This window comes from Anomaloglossus baeobatrachus, chromosome 10, assembly GCF_048569485.1.
Source record: "Anomaloglossus baeobatrachus isolate aAnoBae1 chromosome 10, aAnoBae1.hap1, whole genome shotgun sequence".
Classification (NCBI taxonomy): Eukaryota; Metazoa; Chordata; class Amphibia; order Anura; family Aromobatidae; genus Anomaloglossus; species Anomaloglossus baeobatrachus.
In genome coordinates, this window is record NC_134362.1 from 54,083,786 (window position 1) to 54,105,107 (window position 21,322).

At 47.2% G+C, this 21,322-nt stretch overlaps 1 protein-coding gene across 2 annotated transcripts in view; it reads right to left on the reverse strand.

The window, feature by feature from the left end:
* Positions 1 to 8,009: 8,009 nt before the first annotated feature.
* DPF2 (double PHD fingers 2) overlaps positions 8,010 to 21,322 on the reverse strand; it is an 89,733-nt gene continuing 76,420 nt past the window's right edge. For both annotated transcript variants that reach the window (XM_075326691.1, XM_075326689.1), the window contains 5 exons: positions 18,127 to 18,282; positions 16,784 to 16,912; positions 13,202 to 13,314; positions 12,974 to 13,055; positions 8,010 to 9,305 (listed from right to left, as the gene is read on the reverse strand). In XM_075326691.1, coding sequence (XP_075182806.1) covers positions 9,232 to 9,305; positions 12,974 to 13,055; positions 13,202 to 13,314; positions 16,784 to 16,912; positions 18,127 to 18,282 — 554 coding nt within the window. In that variant the 3' untranslated portion in view covers positions 8,010 to 9,231. The remainder of the gene's footprint in view (positions 9,306 to 12,973; positions 13,056 to 13,201; positions 13,315 to 16,783; positions 16,913 to 18,126; positions 18,283 to 21,322) is intronic.

Below are 21,322 nucleotides of genomic sequence, written 5' to 3' on the forward strand. Positions count from 1 at the left end.
CGGAGTCCAGGTTCCCTGAGCCCTGTGGTGGAGAAAAACCGCTCCCCACCCTGACAGGCTTGCGTCCGTCGTGACCACAGCCCATGATGGGGGAAGGAAGGATTTCCCCCTCGACAGAGAAGTGGGGAGAAGCCACCACTGAAGGGAAGCCTTGGCTGCCCGTGAAAGGGAGACGTTCCTGTCGAGGGACGTCGACTTCCTGTCCCATTTTCGGAGAATGTCCCATTGAAGAGGACGCAGATGAAACTGCGCAAAAGGAACTGCCTCCATTGCTGCTACCATCTTCCCTAGGAAGTGCATGAGGCGCCTCAGGGGGTGTGACTGGCCTTGAAGGAGAGATTGCACCCCTGTCTGTAGTGAATGCTGTTTGTCCAGCGGAAGCTTCACTATCGCTGGAAGAGTATGAAACTCCATGCCAAGATATGTCAGAGATTGGGCCGGTGTGAGATTTGACTTTGGAAAATTGATGATCCACCCGAAACTCTGGAGAGTCTCCAGAGCAATGTTCAGGCTGTGTTGGCATGCCACTTGAGTGGGTGCCTTGACAAGCAGATCGTCTAAGTAAGGGATCACCGAGTGTCCCTGAGAGTGTAGGACTGCTACCACTGCTGCCATGACCTTGGTGAAGACCCGTGGGGCTGTCGCCAGGCCGAAAGGCAGCGCCACGAACTGAAGGTGTTCGTCTCCTACGGCGAAACGCAGGAAGCGCTGATGCTCTGGTGCAATTGGTACGTGGAGATAAGCATCTTTGATGTCGATTGATGCTAGGAAATCTCCCTGGGACATTGAGGCGATGACGGAGCGGAGCGATTCCATCCGGAACCGCCTGGTTTTTACGTTTATGTTGAGCAGTTTTAGGTCCAGAACAGGACGGAAGGATCCGTCCTTTTTTGGTACCACAAACAAGTTGGAGTAAAAACCGTGACCCTGTTGCTGAAGAGGCACAGGGATCACCACCCCTTCCGCCTTCAGAGTGCACACCGCCTGAAGAAGAGCATCGGCTCTCTCGGGGGGCGGAGATGTTCTGAAAAATCGGGTCGGAGGACGAGAGCTGAGCTCTATCCTGTAACCGTGGGATAGAATGTCTCTCACCCATCGGTCTTTTACCTGTGGCAGCCAGGCGTCGCAAAAGCGGGAAAGCCTGCCACCGACCGAGGATGCGGAGTGAGGAGGCCGAAAGTCATGAGGAGGCCGCCTTGGGAGCGGTTCCTCCGGTGGTCTTTTTAGGACGTGACTTGGACCGCCATGAATCGGAGTTCCTCTGATCCTTTTGAGGCCTTTTGGACGAGGAGAACTGAGACCTGCCCGCGGGCCGAAAGGACCGAAACCTGGATTGTACCTTCCGTGGTTGAGGTCTGTTTGGTTTGGACTGGGGTAAGGATGAGTCCTTTCCCTTGGATTGTTTAATGATTTCATCCAATCGCTCACCAAACAGGCGGTCGCCAGAAAATGGCAACCCGGTCAGGAACTTTTTGGAAGCAGAGTCTGCCTTCCATTCACGTAGCCACATGGCCCTGCGGACTGCCACCGAATTGGCGGATGCTACCGCCGTACGGCTCGTAGAGTCCAGGACAGCATTAATGGCGTAGGACGCAAACGCCGACGCCTGAGAGGTTAAGGACACCACTTGCGGGGCAGACGAACGTGTGATTGCATTAATCTGCGCATGACAAGCTGATATAGCTTGGAGTGCCCATACGGCTGCGAATGCGGGAGCAAAAGACGCGCCGATAGCTTCATAGATGGATTTCAACCATAGTTCCATCTGTCTGTCAGTGGCATCTTTGAGTGAAGCCCCATCTTACACTGCAACTATGGATCTAGCCGCCAGTCTGGAGACAGGAGGATCCACCTTAGGACACTGAGCCCAGCCCTTGACAACGTCAGGGGGGAAGGGATAACGTGCATCCTTAAGGCGCTTGGAAAAACGCTTATCTGGACAAGCTCGGTGTTTCTGGACTGCCTCTCTGAAGTCAGAGTGATCCAGAAACATACTCAATGGACGCTTGGGAGACCTGAAACGGAATTTCTCCTGCTGAGAAGCTGACTCCTCAATTGTAGGAGCTGGTGGAGAAATATCCAACACCTGATTGATGGTTGCTATAAGGTCATTCACTATGGCGTCACCATCAGGTGTATCCAGGTTGAGCGCGGTCTCAGGATCAGAATCCTGATCTGCTACCTCCGCTTCCTCATCTGGAGAGTCCTCCTGCTGAGACCCTGAACAGTGTGATGAAGTCGAGGGAATTTCCCAGTGAGACCGTTTAGGCGGCCTGGGACTGCGGTCCATGTCAGAGACCTCGCCCTGGGACCCATGGATCACCCCAGGAGCACTCTGCAGCTCCAATTGAGGGGGGCCTGGGGTCAATGATTGAACAGTGCCCGGGGCCTGAGTTACCGGTCTGGACTGTAAGGCTTCTAGTATCCTAGCAGACCATTTATCCATAGTCTCAGACAGTTTGTCAGCAAATACTGCAAACTCCGTCCCTGTCACCTGGACAGTGGTAGCAGGTGGATTCACCTGGGCCACCAGTGGCAGAGGCTCCGGCTGAGTAAGTGCCACAGGGGCCGAGCATTGCACACAATGAGGGTCCGTGGAACCTGCCGGTAGTATAGCCGCACATGAGGTACAGGTTGCAAAGTAAGCCTGTGCTTTGGCACCCTTGCTATTTGCGGACGACATGCTGTTGTCTCCTCTGAGTACAATCCAGGAGGGTATATAGCCAAAAATCAACAGTGCGACAGTACAGTGTAAATGTATAGCATATAAGCATATATATATATATGTACACTTCTGCACTTAGTGGGGCCAGCACCGCAGGTGCTGCTTACCGACCGCTGAAAGCGGTTGTGTGATCACCAGAATCCCTGCATGGGCCTCCCAGAGCCTGTGTCTCTCCTCTCCAGCGTTAGAAGTGCTGACAGGAATGGCTGCAGGCGTTCTGTGGAGAGGAGGGGGCCGTGGGCGTGCCCTAGAAAAGTGCGGGAATCTGGAGCCCCACTGTGCTGTATGAGGGGGGAGGAGGATACAAAGTATGCTCCAACCCTCAGCACTAACGTCCTGTGCAGTGTCCCGCCCTTCCCCTGACTGGCAGGCCTGGGGGCGGGAATATGCGATACTAGGCCGCAAAAGCCGGGGACTAAAGTAATAAGCGCGGCCGGCATATAAGCGCGGTCGGCGCGGTAGTCCCCGGCGCACAAACACACCCAGCAGTGCTGCAGTGTAAATGGGCACCAGCGCTCCATGAGCGGTTCCCACGGGGACACAGAGCACCTCACAGCGCGGCCAGCGTGGTAGTCCCCGGCGCACTAACACACCCAGCAGTGCTGCAGTGTGTGTGGCATCAGTGCTCTATGCGCGGTCCCCACGGGGACACAGAGTACCTCACAGTAGCAGGGCCATGTCCCTGTCGATACTCGGCTCCTGTCAGCAGATTCCCCAGGGGCTGCGGAGGGAGCACGGTCTCATGTGCCTGGAGACCGATTAGGATCCCACTTCACCCAGAGCCCCTTAAGGGATGGGGAAGGAAAACAGCATGGTGGCTCCTGCCTATGTACCCGCAATGGGTACCTCAACCTTAACAACACCGCCGACTCAGAGTGGGGTGAGAAGGGAGCATGCTGGGGGCCCTGTTATGGGCCCTCTTTTCTTCCATCCGAACTAGTCAGCAGCTGCTGCTGACCAAGATGTGGAGCTATGCGTGGATGTCAGCCTCCTTCGCACAAAGCATAAAAACTGAGGAGCCCGTGATGCACGGGGGGTGTATAGGCAGAAGGGGAGGGGCTTTACACTTTTAAGTGTAATACTTTGTGTGGCCTCCGGAGGCAGAAGCTATACACCCAATTGTCTGGGTCTCCCAATGGAGCGACAAAGAAATTTCTGTAGTCACTAGGGCTGCAGATTGTTGAATTTTCATAGCATCCGATGTGACAACTCTCAGAATTCGGCTCTTGCCAGTTCAAGTGCACATCAAGACTGCAATACCTATTTTCTATACTAGCCATCACATGCCAACTCGCAACTGTTACTACTTCTCTCAATGTTTTATTGAGAAAAGCTAATTAATGTGACCACAGCAATGCAAATCACTCCTATACTAGTGATAGAGCAGCAGCCTTAGGCCGGGGCCACTGCGATCCTCGCATGAGACTCGGCTCACTCTGGCAGCACAGCAGGAGCAGAGTGTTCCTGCAACTGATGTCCGATTGTGCGATCGGACCTCAGCTGAAGGGGGCGGGCCGGCACTGAGGAGGGGAGGGCTAGCTCTGAGGGGAGGGATTTATCTCCCTCTCTCCTCCGTAGCCGGCTAGTGCCATTCTTGCTCTGCACTCTCAGAACACCGGTGTACTGCGAGTGCAGTGCGATTTTTCTCTCGTCCCATAGACTTGCATGGGTTCAAGAGAAAAAGACTCGCATTGCACCCACAGCATGCTACAACTAATTTCTCGGTCCGATTAGGGCTGAGAAAATAATCGCTCATGGGTGCTGGCACATAGGCTAAAATTGGTCCGAGTGGAATGCAATGTTTTATCGCATTCGACTCGCTCCAATTTTCATACCATGTGTCTTAGGCCTAACAGTGTGCACATTACACACAATAGGATTCTTCATACTAGTCATTGACAGGAGAAATGGTGGTGAAGCCCAGACTTCATTTCTCTATTACTCATCACTTGAAAGGTGAGCATTGAACATGTCGCTTTCATATTGCTCAGTAATGTTCATGATTTTCACAGATTGAAGACATTCATAGGTCCTAGCTTTTTTGGGGTTTTGCTTTGTTTATGTTTTTTTTTGCAGAACTGGCAACAAATCATTGAGACTTGTCCGTTTTGAGTTTCTGATTATAACATATATAATATATATATAAAAAAAAAATAAAAAAAAATACTCATTTAAGGTCTAAGGAGCCATAATTAACTTTAATAGATAGGAGAAGCTGAGTGGTATATTCTCAGTTTGGTAATTCAAGTGCATACAAGGCAATACCATGCGTGTGAAATTTTTAACCAGCCAATCAGAAGTCTCCATTTCAGGCCTTCAAATATGAAGTTTACATTTTTTTATTTTTTTTGTAGTTTATTCTGTTTACCACCAATGAAGGCATTGGTTTCACACAAAACACATTTGTACAATAAAGGGTATTTCTGGCAATTTCATTCTGGATCAATGGTCTAGTGTCGTCAAAAGTAGAAAAAGGATAAAATAGACGGCGCTGCCATAGATGATTTCCATGAGAAGGATTTAGGACACAATGGATGCATTGTGATTTTATTTCAACTAGTTTCGAAGCTGTCCAGCTTCTTCAGGAAACAAACCACAATTATAGTATTTTTCCTGCAGAAGCTGGACAGCTGCGAAACGCGTTGAAATAAAACCACATTGTATCCATAAGTGTGCCCTGGATCTTTCTCATTAAAGTCTTCTATGGCAGTGCAGACATAGATGAGCAAAAAAAGGATAAAACGTGCTAAGTGTACACTCCTGTGTCTGCACCAGCTGGACAGCCCAATTGCATATATTGTGTGACAACTTATACAGGTGAGCACATTATCCCCATTTGTTTTCTCACACCAGATAAGTCCCTATTGTGCCTTTCTACTCCCCAGTGCCCTTGTAGTAAAAAATCAGGTGAAGGAGAACTCGTATTTTTGGGGGTGTTAAGGAGGTGTGCAAGTATAACTGTGTAAGGCCTAAAACACACTTCCGCATAAAAAAACGTACGTGTGACACGGTCCGTTTTTCGGGTCCGTGTTCCGTTTTTAATGGGCGTTTCTCCGGTGCGTATGACATCCATGTGATGGCGTATGCTTGCCGTGTGTGCGTGTCTGATGTCCGTGTTTGTGTAAAATACGTACGTGAGGTGTCCGTGTGTTATCCGTTTCCTTTTCTTAAAAAATGACGTAGACAAAGCATCATCATCATCAGATACTGGTGTGTTCAATTGGAACTAGTTGAACTGCAGGATTGGTAACATGTGTTGGTGTTTTTTTTATTAAAAACGCACACGGACATGCTACGTGTGCCGTCCGTGCAGGTACGGACCCACAGACTTTAACGGGTCCGTGCCTGCGTGCTGACCGCCAAACACGGACATGTCGTCCGTGCGGGAAAACGTAAACACGTACTTATCACACGGACACACGTTCCGTGTGATATTACGCGTGTGTGCCATCACCCATAGAATAACATGGGTCTCCGTGTCTCCGGTACGTGCAAAAACGTACCAAACACGTACCGGAGGCACGGATGTGTGTTGCGGGCCTAAGTGATAGAAGAACCCTCTCTTTTGAAGGATTGTTTAGTTTGGTAGACAGACATACAGACATACATACATACATACAGATACCAAACCACCCCCACCTCCTTCCCAAATTTCCCACCCCCAAGAGGTTTGACAAATCATTTGGATGATATAGTCCACTTTATATCTAAGATTTGAATGGTTAAATTATCACAAAGCCAAGTAGCCTTCATTTATTCCTTAAGTATTAGGCCTTAAAATAGCACCATCGACGTCCACAAATAGTGGCTTTAGCAATGATTTAGATCCAGAGATTTTGCACACATTTTCCCCTGGCCACTTCCTTCCATATTAAGTATTGCAGATAAATCCACCAAGATTAATTTTTCATTTTGGGATTTTAAACCAGCAGCAATTGGAAAAAAAAGATAGAAATCCCGGCACAGAACATTTAATTCTTAATAAAGAAAAGCCAGAAGAGATTAAAAGTGACCTGTTTCCTGTAATTTAATAAGAGTTTAATGTATTACAATAAGTTACATGTCAGTCACATAAGACTGGACCCTGAGCTCTCCCAATGTGCTACCATGTTTAGTGTTGTACGTCTGCACTGCCAGAGACTTTCCTGGCTCTGGGTTGTGATAGAGGCCTCCAAAATTTAAAGAAATCCCCAATAATAACATTTTGGTCTCGCTTGTACACCGGTCCCGTCCTGCGGATAACACTAGTCGTAGCCCTTTTGAAAGCACATGGGTATATTTCATTATTGTAAAGGATGCAAACAAATAAGCGCACTCTACAATGACAGGCAAAATATCCCATACGTCGCGGTCAGCCAATACAACTGGCAGAAAAATAGTGTGCCTTTGCCGGACAAAACTGTACATTATAGGGGACAAAAAAATAAATTATAAAAAAAACAAAAAACAAACTGCACTTTATAGATTGCAATATACCGCTTTCTGGTGGGAGAAAAACAGGGATGGGTATAAAGCACATTTCCGGTTTTCGTACCTGAAAAAACAATGGCCTACAGCACGTCATCAGTTAGGGGTTTGGGTTTTTTGGGCTAAACATTTTTTTCCCTTGGCAACTGCTCTTTTTGCATGGAAAGTGCTGTGTCCCCTTAAGTGGCCATAGCTTAACCTCAAGCATGTGAATGGGGTAGCTGCCAGAATTAATACACTTTGAAATATCCAAAAACAGCAATTTCTAGTGACTTTGTGCAAACTGGATCTTAAAGAGGACCAACCACCAGGATTTTCCTCTATAAACTAAAGCCAGTGCTATACTGATGCTATCATGCTGATTCTATACATACTTTTACCTGTGACATCGGATGTATAGCTGTTTGCTGCCTGTCCTTCCCCAGTCTCTATTACAGGGGAATGGGGTGGATGGGGTGGGGGGTGAGAGAAAGGACGCGGGTGGGTGGGGTGGGGGGTGAGAGAAAGGACGCGGGGGGAGGGTGAGAGAAGGGACGGGGGTGGGTGGTGGGTGGTGGGGGGGGGTGAGAGAAGGGACGGGGGTGGGTGGTGGGGGGATGAGAGAAAGGACAGGGGTGGGTGAGGATGAGAGAAAGGACAGGGGTTAGTGAGGGTGAGAGAAAGGACAGGAGTGAGGGTGAGAGAAAGGACAGGCAGCAGACAGGGGCGGGAGTAACTAGCAAAATCTGACCCACCCACTAGATATTCTGTTGCACCTATCAACTATACATCCGATCTCACAACTAAAGGTATGTATAGAATCAGCATGATAGCGCCAGTATAGCACTGGTTTTAGTTTATATAGGAAAATGCTGATGGTTGATCCCCTTTAAATGGTGAAAATCTAATAATACTGGTGATCTGCTACCTTCTAATACTCTTGGCATTACAGCGCATACCTATGTTCTCCAGTGTTAACCATAGCTTTTAGAAAAATTATATTTTTATAGCCCAAAAAAAACAAAAAAAGGTAAACCGAAGTCCCAAAAATACTCATCGTTTTCATAATAGATTCCCTTTATTATTTATATGGAGTTGGGTGAAAGGTCTAAAAAGTGACACTTGCCCATTAAGAGCCCATGATCATGTGCTAGATGCCACTTATTCCGTGAACATGCAACATGAAGCAACATTTGGAAAAACATTTTGACAGGAGTACAATTCATAAACTTGCTCATCAAGAAAGGTGGAGGGGGGGGGGGGATATGATACCTAGTTTACTAAATACAATGATTACTTTATTCTCTTAAGTTAAAAAATGTCCTATGCTATAATGATAACTGGATACTGTAATGGGACTAGAGATCTAAACGCCCATTAGCCACTTCCCCTTTAATCCAGGTTCTTAAAAAAATATATATGTATACTCTAGAAAAATAATGAATATTGCAACTTCTTCCAATGCTGAAAAGCATTTCGTAAGCAATAGAGTGTAGAGAATCCAGGCCCGGAGGTGCAGCAGAAGTGGCGCTGGAAGCCTGTACTTGTTGGGAAGAGGCTGACAGCTTTAGTACTGATAAATTAAGATACAAATTATCATACAGAGGTTTTCGTTTCTCCCCCATTAACACCAGTATTCGCCAGGGGAGGAAAAACACCCTACGGTCTGCTTTGTAGTACCCAGGAACGTGTGAGACTATCGGTATACTGTAAATGTATACGCCGCTAAACTCCGATAACCCCTGGGATCGCCCCCTCACATCATACATGTGCGGTGTTATCACTGATAGTGGAGAATCTCATACATATGAGAGTTCCAGCGATTAAGAGGTTCACTTTTCTATATTTTGCAGTCTACCCGACACATTTTCAATGTAGGACACACTGTGCATATTTACGTGCGTGCACACACACATACCTATACACAGTTTGTGGATAAAGAAGCATTTCTTGAAAAAAAAATAAATAAAAAAAAAAAAAGAAGTTTTATTCCATGATGAAGTGGTGAATGATCAGGTCCGCAGTGCTCCTCACCCTGTATTGTCTATTTGGCTAATGTGTCAGGAGTCTTGGTTCTGATAAATAGAAGCTTTGTCTTTAAGAAGAGCCAGGCACAAGTGACAACTCCAACTCCCTAAGAAACAAAAGAAAGCAATGATTAATAGGAACAAAGTATAGCAGGGAATAATAGTCACTGGATGCCAGTAGAGTGGAGAAGGCGGGGGTGGGGGTGGGGTGGAATAATGGTCATGGGATTCCAGTATCGAGAGGGGGGTGAATACTAGTCATGGGATCCAACTATAGCAGAGAAAGAGAGAGGGGGGGAGGGGGGGGGGGGGGGAGTAGATATGGGATTCCAATAGTGGGGGGAATAATAACTCATGGGATTCTAGTGGTGGTGGTGGTGGGTGGGGGGGATAATAGCCATGGGATTTCAATATGGAGGAGAGAAAAAAGGATGGGGGGTGTAGGAGGGAAATAATAGTCATGGGATTCCAGTATAAGAGAAAGAGGGGAGGGGGGAATAATGGTCATGGGATTTCAGTATAAGAGAAAGAGGGGAGGGGGGAATAATGGTCATGGGATTCCAGTATAAGAGAAAGAGGGGAGGGGGGAATAATGGTCATGGGATTTCAGTATAAGAGAAAGAGGGGAGGGGGGAATAATGGTCATGGGATTTCAGTATAAGAGAAAGAGGGGAGGGGGGAATAATGGTCATGGGATTTCAGTATAAGAGAAAGAAGGGAGGGGGGGAATAATGGTCATGGGATTCCAGTATAAGAGAAAGAGGGGAGGGGGGGAATAATGGTCATGGGATTCCAGTATAAGAAAGAGGGGAGGGGGGGAATAATGGTCATGGGATTCCAGTATAAGAGAAAGAGGGGAGGGGGGGGAATAATGGTCATGGGATTCCAGTATAAGAGAAAGAGGGGAGGGGGGAATAATGGTCATGGGATTTCAGTATAAGAGAAAGAAGGGAGGGGAGGAATAATGGTCATGGGATTCCAGTATAAGAGAAAGAGGGGAGGGGGGGAATAATGGTCATGGGATTCCAGTATAAAAGAAAGAAGGGAGGGGGGAATAATGGTCATGGGATTCCAGTATAAAAGAAAGAAGGGAGGGGGGGAATAATGGTCATGGGATTCCAGTATAAGAGAAAGAGGGGAGGGGTGAATAATGGTCATGGGATTCCAGTATAAGAGAAAGAAGGGAGGGGGGGGGAATAATGGTCATGGGATTGCAGTATAAGAGAAAGAGGGGAGGGGGGAATAATGGTCATGGGATTCCAGTATAAGAGAAAGAGGGGAGGGGTGAATAATGGTCATGGGATTCCAGTATAAGAGAAAGAAGGGAGGGGGGGGAATAATGGTCATGGGATTCCAGTATAAGAGAAAGAGGGGAGGGGGGAATAATGGTCATGGGATTCCAGTATAAGAGAAAGAGGGGAGGGGTGAATAATGGTCATGGGATTCCAGTATAAGAGAAAGAAGGGAGGGGGGGGAATAATGGTCATGGGATTCCAGTATAAGAGAAAGAGGGGAGGGGGGAATAATGGTCATGGGATTCCAGTATAAGAGAAAGAGGGGAGGGGGGAATAATGGTCATGGGATTCCAGTATAAGAGAAAGAAGGGAGGGGGGGGAATAATGGTCATGGGATTCCAGTATAAGAGAAAGAGGGAAGGGGGGGAATAATGGTCATGGGATTCCAGTATAAAAGAAAGAAGGGAGGGGGGGAATAATGGTCATGGGATTCCAGTATAAAAGAAAGAAGGGAGGGGGGGAATAATGGTCATGGGATTCCAGTATAAAAGAAAGAGGGGAGGGGGGGAATAATGGTCATGGGATTTCAGTATAAGAGAAAGAAGGGAGGGGGGGAATAATGGTCATGGGATTTCAGTATAAGAGAAAGAGGGGAGGGGGGGGAATAATGGTCATGGGATTCCAGTATAAAAGAAAGAAGGGAGGGGGGGAATAATGGTCATGGGATTTCAGTATAAGAGAAAGAAGGGAGGGGGGGAATAATGGTCATGGGATTCCAGTATAAGAGAAAGAGGGGAGGGGGGAATAATGGTCATGGGATTCCAGTATAAGAGAAAGAGGGGAGGGGGGAATAATGGTCATGGGATTCCAGTATAAGAGAAAGAGGGGAGGGAGGAATAATGGTCATGGGATTCCAGTATAAGAGAAAGAGGGGAGGGGGGAATAATGGTCATGAGATGGTAGTATAGTGGATAAAAATGGGGGGAGGGGGAAATAATAGTCATGGGAATCTAGTGTAGTGGAGAAAGGAAGGAAACAATAGTCATGAGATTACAGTATAATGGAGAAAGGGGGGAGGGGAAGAATAGTCATGGGGTTCCAATAATTGATAATTTTATTCATTTATATAGCGCTATTAATTCCACAGCGCTTTACATACATTGACAATACTGTTCCCATTGGGGGTCACAATCTAAAGTCCCTATCTGTATGTTTTTGTAGTGTGGGAGGAAACCGTAGAACCCGGAGGAAACCCACGCAAACATGGGGAGAACATACAAACTCCTTGCAGATAGTGTCCTTGGTGGGATTTGAACCCAGGACCCCAGCGCTGCAAGACTGCAGTGCTAACCACTGAGCCACCGTGCCGCCCCTATATGGTGGAGAAAGGGAAGGGGTGGTGGGGCAAATAGTCATGGGATTCCAGTATAGCAGAGAAGGGGGGGGGATAATAGTCATGGGATTCCAGTATAGCGGAGAAGGGGGGGGATAATAGTCATGGGATTCCAGTATAGCGGAGAAGGGGGGGGATAATAGTCATGGGATTCCAGTATAGCGGAGAAGGGGGGGGATAATAGTCATGGGATTCCAGTATAGCGGAGAAGGGGGGGATAATAGTCATGGGATTCCAGTATAGCGGAGAAGGGGGGGGATAATAGTCATGGGATTCCAGTATAGCGGAGAAGGGGGGGGATAATAGTCATGGGATTCCAGTATAGCGAAGAAGGGGGGGGGATAATAGTCATGGGATTCCAGTATAGCGGAGAAGGGGGGGAATAATCGTCATGGGATTCCAGTATAGCAAAGAAGGGGGGGGAATAATAGTCATGGGACTCCAGTATAGCGGTCATGGGATTCCAGTATAGCGGAGAAGGGGGGAATAATAGTCATGGGATTCCAGTATAGCAGAGAAGGGGGGGGGATAATAGTCATGGGATTCCAGTATAGCAAAGAAGGGGGGAATAATAGTCATGGGATTCCAGTATAGCAAAGAAGGGGGGAATAATAGTCATGGGATTCCAGTATAGCAAAGAAGGGGGGGGAATAATAGTCATGGGATTCCAGTATAGCGGAGAAGGGGGGAATAATAGTCATGGGATTCCAGTATAGCGAAGAAGGGGGGAATAATAGTCATGGGATTCCAGTATAGCAGAGAAGGGGGGGAATAATAGTCATGGGATTCCAGTATAGCAAAGAAGGGGGGGGGGGAATAATAGTCATGGGACTCCAGTATAGCGGAGAAGGGGGGGAATAATAGTCATGGGATTCCAGTATAGCGGAGAAGGGGGGGGAATAATAGTCATGGGATTCCAGTATAGCGAAGAAGGGAGGTGGGTAGGGAGGGAAATAATAGTCGTGGGGTCCCAGTATAGCGGAGAAGGGGGGGGGGAGGGGAGAATAGTCATGGGGTTCAATATAGTGGAAAAAGAGGGGAGGGCAAGAATAGTCTTGGGGTTCCAATATAGTGGAGGAAGGGGGGGGTGATGAAGAATGATAGTGATAGGATTTCTGTATAGTGGAGAAACTTCGTTTGGACTCACCCTCGGGAGGCTCTGCCATAGGAGGCGAGAGACAGTACATGTGATATCCTCGATCACAGTCATCACAGAACAGCAACTGATCCTATGAAAATAAAAAGCTCAGAAGACGACTAAGGCATAACAGTGGATGCATGGCACTAATGCCGTAAGTAAAATGTAAAAGCACAGGCAACAAATCAGACCTATAGTCTGACCCACACTTTGGAAGTAAAACATAAATTTACTCACATCGTTTTCCGATGTCCCACAAATGTTACAGCACTTGCACTCGATGCACTGCCAGCGGTACGTCTTCACGGCAGCCATCATCACCGGTGTAAACTGCAAACAGGAGGGGTGCCCTGTGACCGCAAGAAAAACGGGGCTCAGAGTAGGGTCCAAAACAGTTTTGTTTCGTTATTTGTTTGTTGTTTTTTGTTTTTTTTTTTTAAAGTGCGCATAATACTTCATGGTCTTGCAATTTTTTTGCCAGTGTTGCTTCAGTGGAAGTGCCGATTGCTCAACCGTACAGCGCATAACATCACAATGCAAAGATGAACACAACAAATAAAGTTATAAAAAGACAGTGGCCATCATTATCCCATACTGGAGAGGTTAGAAACTATTTTCCTTCATAACAGTTGAGAATTGTTCTTTTCTGTAGGGCGAAGGCAAACATCAGTGTTCACACTTAGCAAGTCCTTATTGCATAAAACCGCATATTACACACTGCCAAAAAAAAAAATAAAATAATACTTAAAACTGCAGTGATCTACCTACATCTCGACTGACCGTGGCTTCAACAACCCAAAAAGTGACCACTTTTAACCTCATTCTTTAGGATTTACCTCCATGGTCAGCAGTGCTCCGTTTTTTTGGGACACAGAGCTGCAGTCAAGAGCAAGCTCACTGAAGGAATCTTAATTGACTCATTCTGCCACTAGCAATGAGCAGTGAAAGTAGGAGTCTTAGAAGCCAAACAGTGCAAAAATAAAAATGTTGTGAAGCCCCATTGTAAGCGGCAACCACACAGAGCAATGTACATGCCCAATACTTAATCTAGGGGTCCACATCGCACGCCCCGGAGCCGGACTTACTATTGAGCAGAGAACATTACTCTGCGTGCGATCGGCTTATAAAAGCAGCACACTTCAGAGCGGTGTTTTGAGAGATTGGTGGAGGTTCCAGGGCCCAGACCCCCAAAGAACGGCAGCTATTAGTAATGTTTAGTGTATATTTATATTGTATACCCTCTTTCACTTGTAAAGCGCCATGGAATAAATGGCGCTATAATAATAAATAATAATAAATATGACAGCTACACTTTAAAGTAAAAAATAAATAAAAACAGTAATCTGTGAAGGTGTCCATATCCATTAAAAAATAAAATAAATATTATGCCTATCTGATTGTTTCTCAAGTGTCCATAACCCTTAAAATTTAAAAAAATAAATAAAATGATCACATATTAAAAAAAAAAATAAAAATTCATTACGCCTATCTAACGCTCCATGGAACTGATAAGTGTTCCTCCAATCATATTATCCTGCCCACTGTGACGCTGGACTTGAGGTTCTGATAGATCACATCAGATCGGGTTGGATAATGTGCGGTCTAATGAGACACTTAAAAGGAACCTGCCAGCTCCAAAAAACTGCCAATTATCTGCACATGTTGTGGTAATCTGCAGTAAAAGTGTTTAAACCATGTCTGGCAGACTTACTGGAATTGCAGGTACAGGGAGAAACTAAGTTTTATTCTCCCTGCAGCCGTTTAGTTCCACTGCAGGGAGCGATTACAGGACCGTAATCATCGCACCATGCACAGTGAAAGCCGATGTAATTACGTCCCAGCACACTTACTGACAGCTCAACCCGCAGAATGAGCGGGCTTGTCCATCAACATGCTGGGGAGCGATTACAGCACGCTCCATGCATCGTCACAATAACTGCAGGGAGAATATAATTTAAAAAGAACCAAAAGACTATATAACCTAAAGCCAGTGCTATACTGACACTATCATGCTGATTCTATACATACCTTTAGTTGTGAGATTGGATGTATAGCTTCTGAAATATAGGCAAGTAAAGCTTGTGGAATGCACTGTTATTTAAAAGGGAATCTGTCACCAGTTTTTTGCCCTATAAGCTGCTGCGGCCACCACCACCGGACTCTTATATATGGCATTCTAACATACTGTATATAAGAGCCCAGGCCGCGGTATAGAACATAAAAAACACTTTATAATACTTACCTAAACCAGTCGCTGCGGTGGATGTGGCTCAAATGGGTGTCTTTGTGTCTTTGGATGCCGGCGCCTCCTCTTTCGCCCATCTTTGTCCTCTTTCTGAAGCCTGGGTGCTTGACACGGCTACGTCATACACACTCGCTGGTCCTGCGCAGGAGCACTACAATACTTTGATCTGCCCTGCTCAGGACCTGAATGCCGGTGAGTGTGTATGACACAGGACGCCGGATTCAGAAGGAGGACAAAGATGGCCGAAAGAGGAGGCGACAGCACCGGAGGACGAAGACACCCCATTTGACCCACATCCACCGTAGCGACTGGTTTAGGTGAGTATTATGTTCTACACAGCGGCCTGGGCTCTTATATACAGTATGTTAGAATGCTGTATATAAGAGCCCGGTGGTGGTGGCCGCAGCTTATAGGCAAAAAACTGTTGACAGGTTCCCTTTAATGATAGGTGCAACAGAATATTCAATAGGCAGGTTGGGTTTTGCTAGTTATTCCCGCCCCTATCTGCTGCCTGTCCTTTTTCCTCCCGTCTATTACAGGGGTAGGACGGAGGGAGGAAAATGGACAGGCAGCAGACAGGGGCGGGAATAACTAGCAAAACCCGACCCTCCTATTAGATATTCCGTTGCACCTATCAATCAAGTAACAGTGCATTTCACAAGCTTTACTTGCCTGTATTTCAGAAATTATACATCCGATCTCACAACTAAAGGTATGTATAGAATCAGCATGATAGCACCAGTATAGCACTGGCTTTAGTTTATATAGGAAAATCCTGGTGGTTTATCCTCTTTAATTTTCTCCCTGTAGCTGCAGCTCCAAAAAGGAAGTCAGGTACAATTTAAACTCCATTTAACACAGGTAAATAAAAGGTATTTTTGAAGGTGACAGGTTCCCTTTAAACACTAAATGCTACGTACAAATAACTACAGATGTGTTGTGTACACTGAAGACAAAATAGGCTAATACTGGTGATGGCCAAACCGTCATATGTTTTTTTTAAGCCTAAACCGAGAAATAAATATATCACCTCAATGCAGAAAGGATGAAAGTGACGTGACCCATCTTTAATAAAAATATACACAGTGTCATTCTTCTCTCAGCGAGAGCGTTCTTTGGTTACAAAACATGAACCCACACAGACCGGTTTTTGTGCAGACTGCTCCGTCTGTTGCATTGATTTCACATTTATTTGCATAGTTATATTAGATTGCATTTCATTATAAAGCACAATGACATCTGGCATTTTTAAATTATTTAATTACAGTAACATGTTACTTTATTGCACCACAACTATAGTCTAATTGTTTTTTCCAATTGTCAGCTAGTAACATGGGAGAGGCAATAGTAGAAGCACTTTTCTCTCATTGTTTTAGGGGGCAAGGGGAGAAATGAGGGGGCGCCCAACACACATCGGTAAGTGGAGAAGGGCATGCATTTCCACCAAGACTGGTAAAACTTCCCAACATGTAAACTTTCCGTCAGTCTATACCACCCAGCCATCTTGAAAACCAGGTAACCGTTGAGCTCCCACATTGCTCATTGTATCACCCTCTTTACCCTGCCTCTCATACCCGAGCGACCGCAGTCTGAGCAAGATACCAGCTCTTCGGGCTGGCTCGTTTTCTTGTTGATCTTCGAATCTCCGAGGCAAAAGTCACAGTAATTGTTCGGCAATGCCAGACCATCCGGGCCCTTCTTGGCTGCGAGCAATAATGACAAAACAAAAAGGAGGCATCAGGTTACCTTTTTTTGGAAAATCACTTACTGTATTTTTGACTTTATAAGATGCGCTCTAATTTAGAGGAGGAAAATAGGAAAAAAATGTTAATGTCACAATGAGGGTCTGTCTTATAATCCTAGTGCATCATATATATTAGCTCACCGGGGGGGAGCGGCTCAGGAAGGTCACAGGAGGCAAGGTCCGTGATGCTGCGGGCTCGGAGGAGAAGGGTTGCGGCTCAAGAAGGTCAGTGATACTTCGGAGTCGGGGGTGGGCGGCATTAATCTGCAGACGGGCTGCGAGGGTGTCACTGCAGCGGAGTGGCTCTGGAGGGTCATAGGATGGAGTGTTGCAGTGGAGGGTGCCATTGGTCGGAGTACATGCTCCATTGAATCACCAGAGGTTGACAAGATTGACTTCAACAAAATGGCGGCGGAGGTAGCACGTGCGCGGATAGGACTCCGTGGCCATGTTCTTGAAGTCCATCGCGTCAATCTGAGCATGTCCCAACTCCGCGGCCATTTTCTTGAAGTCCATCTCGTCAACAGCTGGCGATTCAATGAAGCCCACAGTTAAATCAGGCACAGACTGTTGCGACACCCCGTCCTGTGGACCCTCCTGAGCTGCTCCACTGCAGTGACACCCCCTCCTCCGAGCCCTCAGTATCGCTGACCCTGCCTCCTATAACCCTGCTCCACGACCGCCGCCCCGGTAAGCCATATCTGGATTATAAGATGAACCCCCATTTTACCCCCCGTTTTGGGTGGAAAAAAGGGAGTCTTATAATCCGCAAAATACTGTAAGTTGTCAGCTAATTGGAAGGAAAAGCCAAATTTGCCTATATAAAATACTATACTACCAAAGCGAGAATTGAAGAACATGCTAGAACAGTGATTCCCAAACTCCAGTCCTCACGGCCCCCAACAGGTCATGTTTTCAGGATTTCCTGAGCATTGCACAGGTGACAGAAGCATTATTATAGCACCACCTGTGCAAAGCTAAGGAAATCCTGAAACCATGACCTGTTGGGGGCCGTGAGGACTGGCGTTTGGGAATCACTTTGCTAGATAGTCAATCAGTGCTGGTAAATGAGCTCCACACCACCAAATGGTGCAAATCCAATTTTTTCGACCGCTTAAGAGGCAACAAAATATACAAGCATCAGAGAAATGGAAAGAAGGTGGAGTGATGTACCTGTCTTACTCTTTTGCTCCTCTGGTCTATGCATTATGGGTGTGGGCGGCTGAGAGTCTTCCTTGTCCTCCGCTCCAGCCCCTTCTTCGTCTACCAAATGGGAGTGCGCATAGTGATAGCTCAGGCCGGGTCGGTTTTTGTAACGCTTTCCACAGACTGAGGGAAGAAGAAGAAAAAAAGATGACAGTAGTAGTAGAGAGGGAGAGAATAGGAGGAAAAGAATGGAAAAAAAAAAAAAATAAAAAAAAGGGGGTCAAACAAAAAGCAAAAAGAAAGGAGGTAGGGAAACGGACCGCTAGACTTCCGAGAGGCAGTCAATAGGTTGAAACGGCAAAGCATGGGTGGTCTGGCAGATAAGCCGCGAGGTTATAATCTACGACCAATAAACTAGGGCAGCGTATAATACAATCACAGCTCTGGTGCTTTCCTACACCATTATATAAGAAATATTTCAACAAAAGACATTCATGGCATATCTATAGGGCTGCAAGGGTGGATGGAAACGGCCGGCAAATTGGCCTCCGCTGAATGTGAACTAGCCAAATGCTTTGTATCAGGTTCTGCTGACCACTAATTTACCTCTTGGGTAAGTAATGAATGGGCATCGTGCAGGTATTTAAGGGAAATAAACTGAAAATTGTCATCTGATGGGTTACAAAAAATATCCAAGACCACATTAGAGAAGTCTGATCCTTGTGCACCAACAATTTCTATCCATAAGGGCACGTCCCCAAGTGTCATCTCTGCAGCAAGTCCGGAATTCACTGCTGTGAGATTTCCACACATATGGCCCCTTTGAATCACAACAGGTTAAATCCACAGCCATTAACTGCAAATTTTGTCCTCAGTGAGTGAGTTTTCATTAAAGGGGTTTTCCACTTTCAGGAAACGTGAACGCCAAATGCTGTAAAATACCCAACAGCAGGTAGTCCTCCCACCCCTCCACCGTATCCAGCAACGGCTCTATCAGGCCCAGCAACAGCTCCCCGCAACTGGTCTGGTCTCAGAGTTTTGACTGCCATGATGACAAGTCGGCATCGCAGATCACCACTGCAGCCAATCATTGACCTCAGCGATTCGTGCAGTCTACCCAAGCACTGATGCGGTCAAAACACAGGTAAAAAGCAACAGTGGGAAGCTGACGCCAGACCCAGGGAGGACAGCAGCGGGAACCTGACGCCAGACCTAGGGAGGGGAGCAGCGGGAAGCTGACGCCAGACCCAGGGATGGGAGCAGCGGGAAGCTGACGCCAGACCCAGGGAGGACAGCAGCGGGAAGCTGACGCCAGACCCAGGGAGGACAGCAGCGGGAAGCTGACGCCAGACCCAGGGAGGACAGCAGCGGGAAGCTGACGCCAGACCCAGGGAGGACAGCAGCGGGAAGCTGACACCAGACCCAGGGAGGACAGCAGCGGGAAGCTGACACCAGACCCAGGGAGGGGAGCAGCGGGAAGCTGACGCCAGACCCAGGGAGGGGAGCAGCGGGAAGCTGACGCCAGACCCAGGGAGGACAGCAGCGGGAAGCTGACACCAGACCCAGGGAGGACAGCAGCGGGAAGCTGACACCAGACCCAGGGAGGACAGCAGCGGGAAGCTGACGCCAGACCCAGGGAGGACAGCAGCGGGAAGCTGACGCCAGACCCAGGGAGGACAGCAGCGGGAAGCTGACGCCAGACCCAGGGAGGACAGCAGTGGGAAGCTGACGCCAGACCCAGGGAGGACAGCAGTGGGAAGCTGACGCCAGACCCAGGGAGGACAGCAGTGAGAAGCTGACGCCAGACCCAGGGAGGACAGCAGTGGGAAGCTGACGCCAGACCCAGGGAGGACAGCAGTGGGAAGCTGACGCCAGACCCAGGGAGGACAGCAGCGGGAAGCTGATGCCAGACCCAGGGAGGACAGCAGTGGGAAGCTGATGCCAGACCCAGGGAGGACAGCAGTGGGAAGCTGATGCCAGACTCAGGGAGGGGAGCAATGGGAAGCTGGTGCCAGACCCAGGGAGGGGAGCAGCGGGAAGCTGGTGCCGGACCAGGGAGGGGAGCAGCGGGAAGCTGGTGCTGGACCCGGGGAGGTGGAGCAGCGTGAAGCTGGTGCTGGACCCGGGGAGGTGGAGCACTGGGAAGCTGGTGCTGGACCCAGGGAGTGGGGAATACCTGCTGTTTGTTATTTTAGGCATTGTACAGAATTTGGGGGGGGGCATATTCCTGAAAGTAGAGACCTCTTTTAAGTCTCATTCCCAACACTAGGACTGCAATATGCAGACAATTTTCTAGAGGCAAATACGCAGTGATAAATCCTTAAAAACCTACTGCAAAAAAAAAAAAAAGACCGTGACAACCGTTTGGCTCATCTGTCTGTAGTGCTGTAAGAATGCTGTGCAGGATTCTCAGCACCAGACTTCACCAATGTGAGCTACTCCCGGATATCTATGGAACATAATTCTTCATAAATTCCTCCTTTAAAACGACACCATCTTCCATGGTTTCCAAAGCCATCTAATCATCTATGCTCCTGACAACTAATATTTAACCAACAAAAAAAAGGTGATGTACCATAGGACAGCGGAATAAAAGCCAAAAAAAGCTTTTGGAGACTCCATAACAAAAACTAATATGAGGCTTCACGCTCAACCCTTCCACAGGACCTTACAGAAATATAGCCAATCCAACAGGAGATGGCGGCAGGAATCATTAACTCAATGACAAAAATCAAAGCAAATCCCACATTTTTGACTAGTCAATCACAGAATGATAGTGGTCACCCCTCTATTATATCTGCCTACAGTGGGGAGCAATACAAGGCTGGAGCAGACGGCTGTCCTTTCTGGGAAGAAAGGGACTACCCATGGAAATATCAAATATTTGCTAAACCAAACATAAGTTATACTATATCCATCTCTTATTAGTAGCCCCCATATACATTAGAACAAAGGTTACCCATCTAATGTGTACAGGGTAAGAGAAGTCGACCTAATCTAACAATTTGGATGGCTTACAGCCCAGTGGGGTCCGACACCATCAATCGGTAGAACCATGCACTTTTGTCCTTTATTAGAACAGCTTCTTTCAAATAGGGTTAAAAGTGCCCTGTTCCACCTATGAGTGGGGGTCCCTGCAGTCAGACCCCCCCCGATCTGTATGTTATCTCCTATCCCATACACAGGTGACAAGCCCTTTACGACCGCTGTATGGATTAAAACG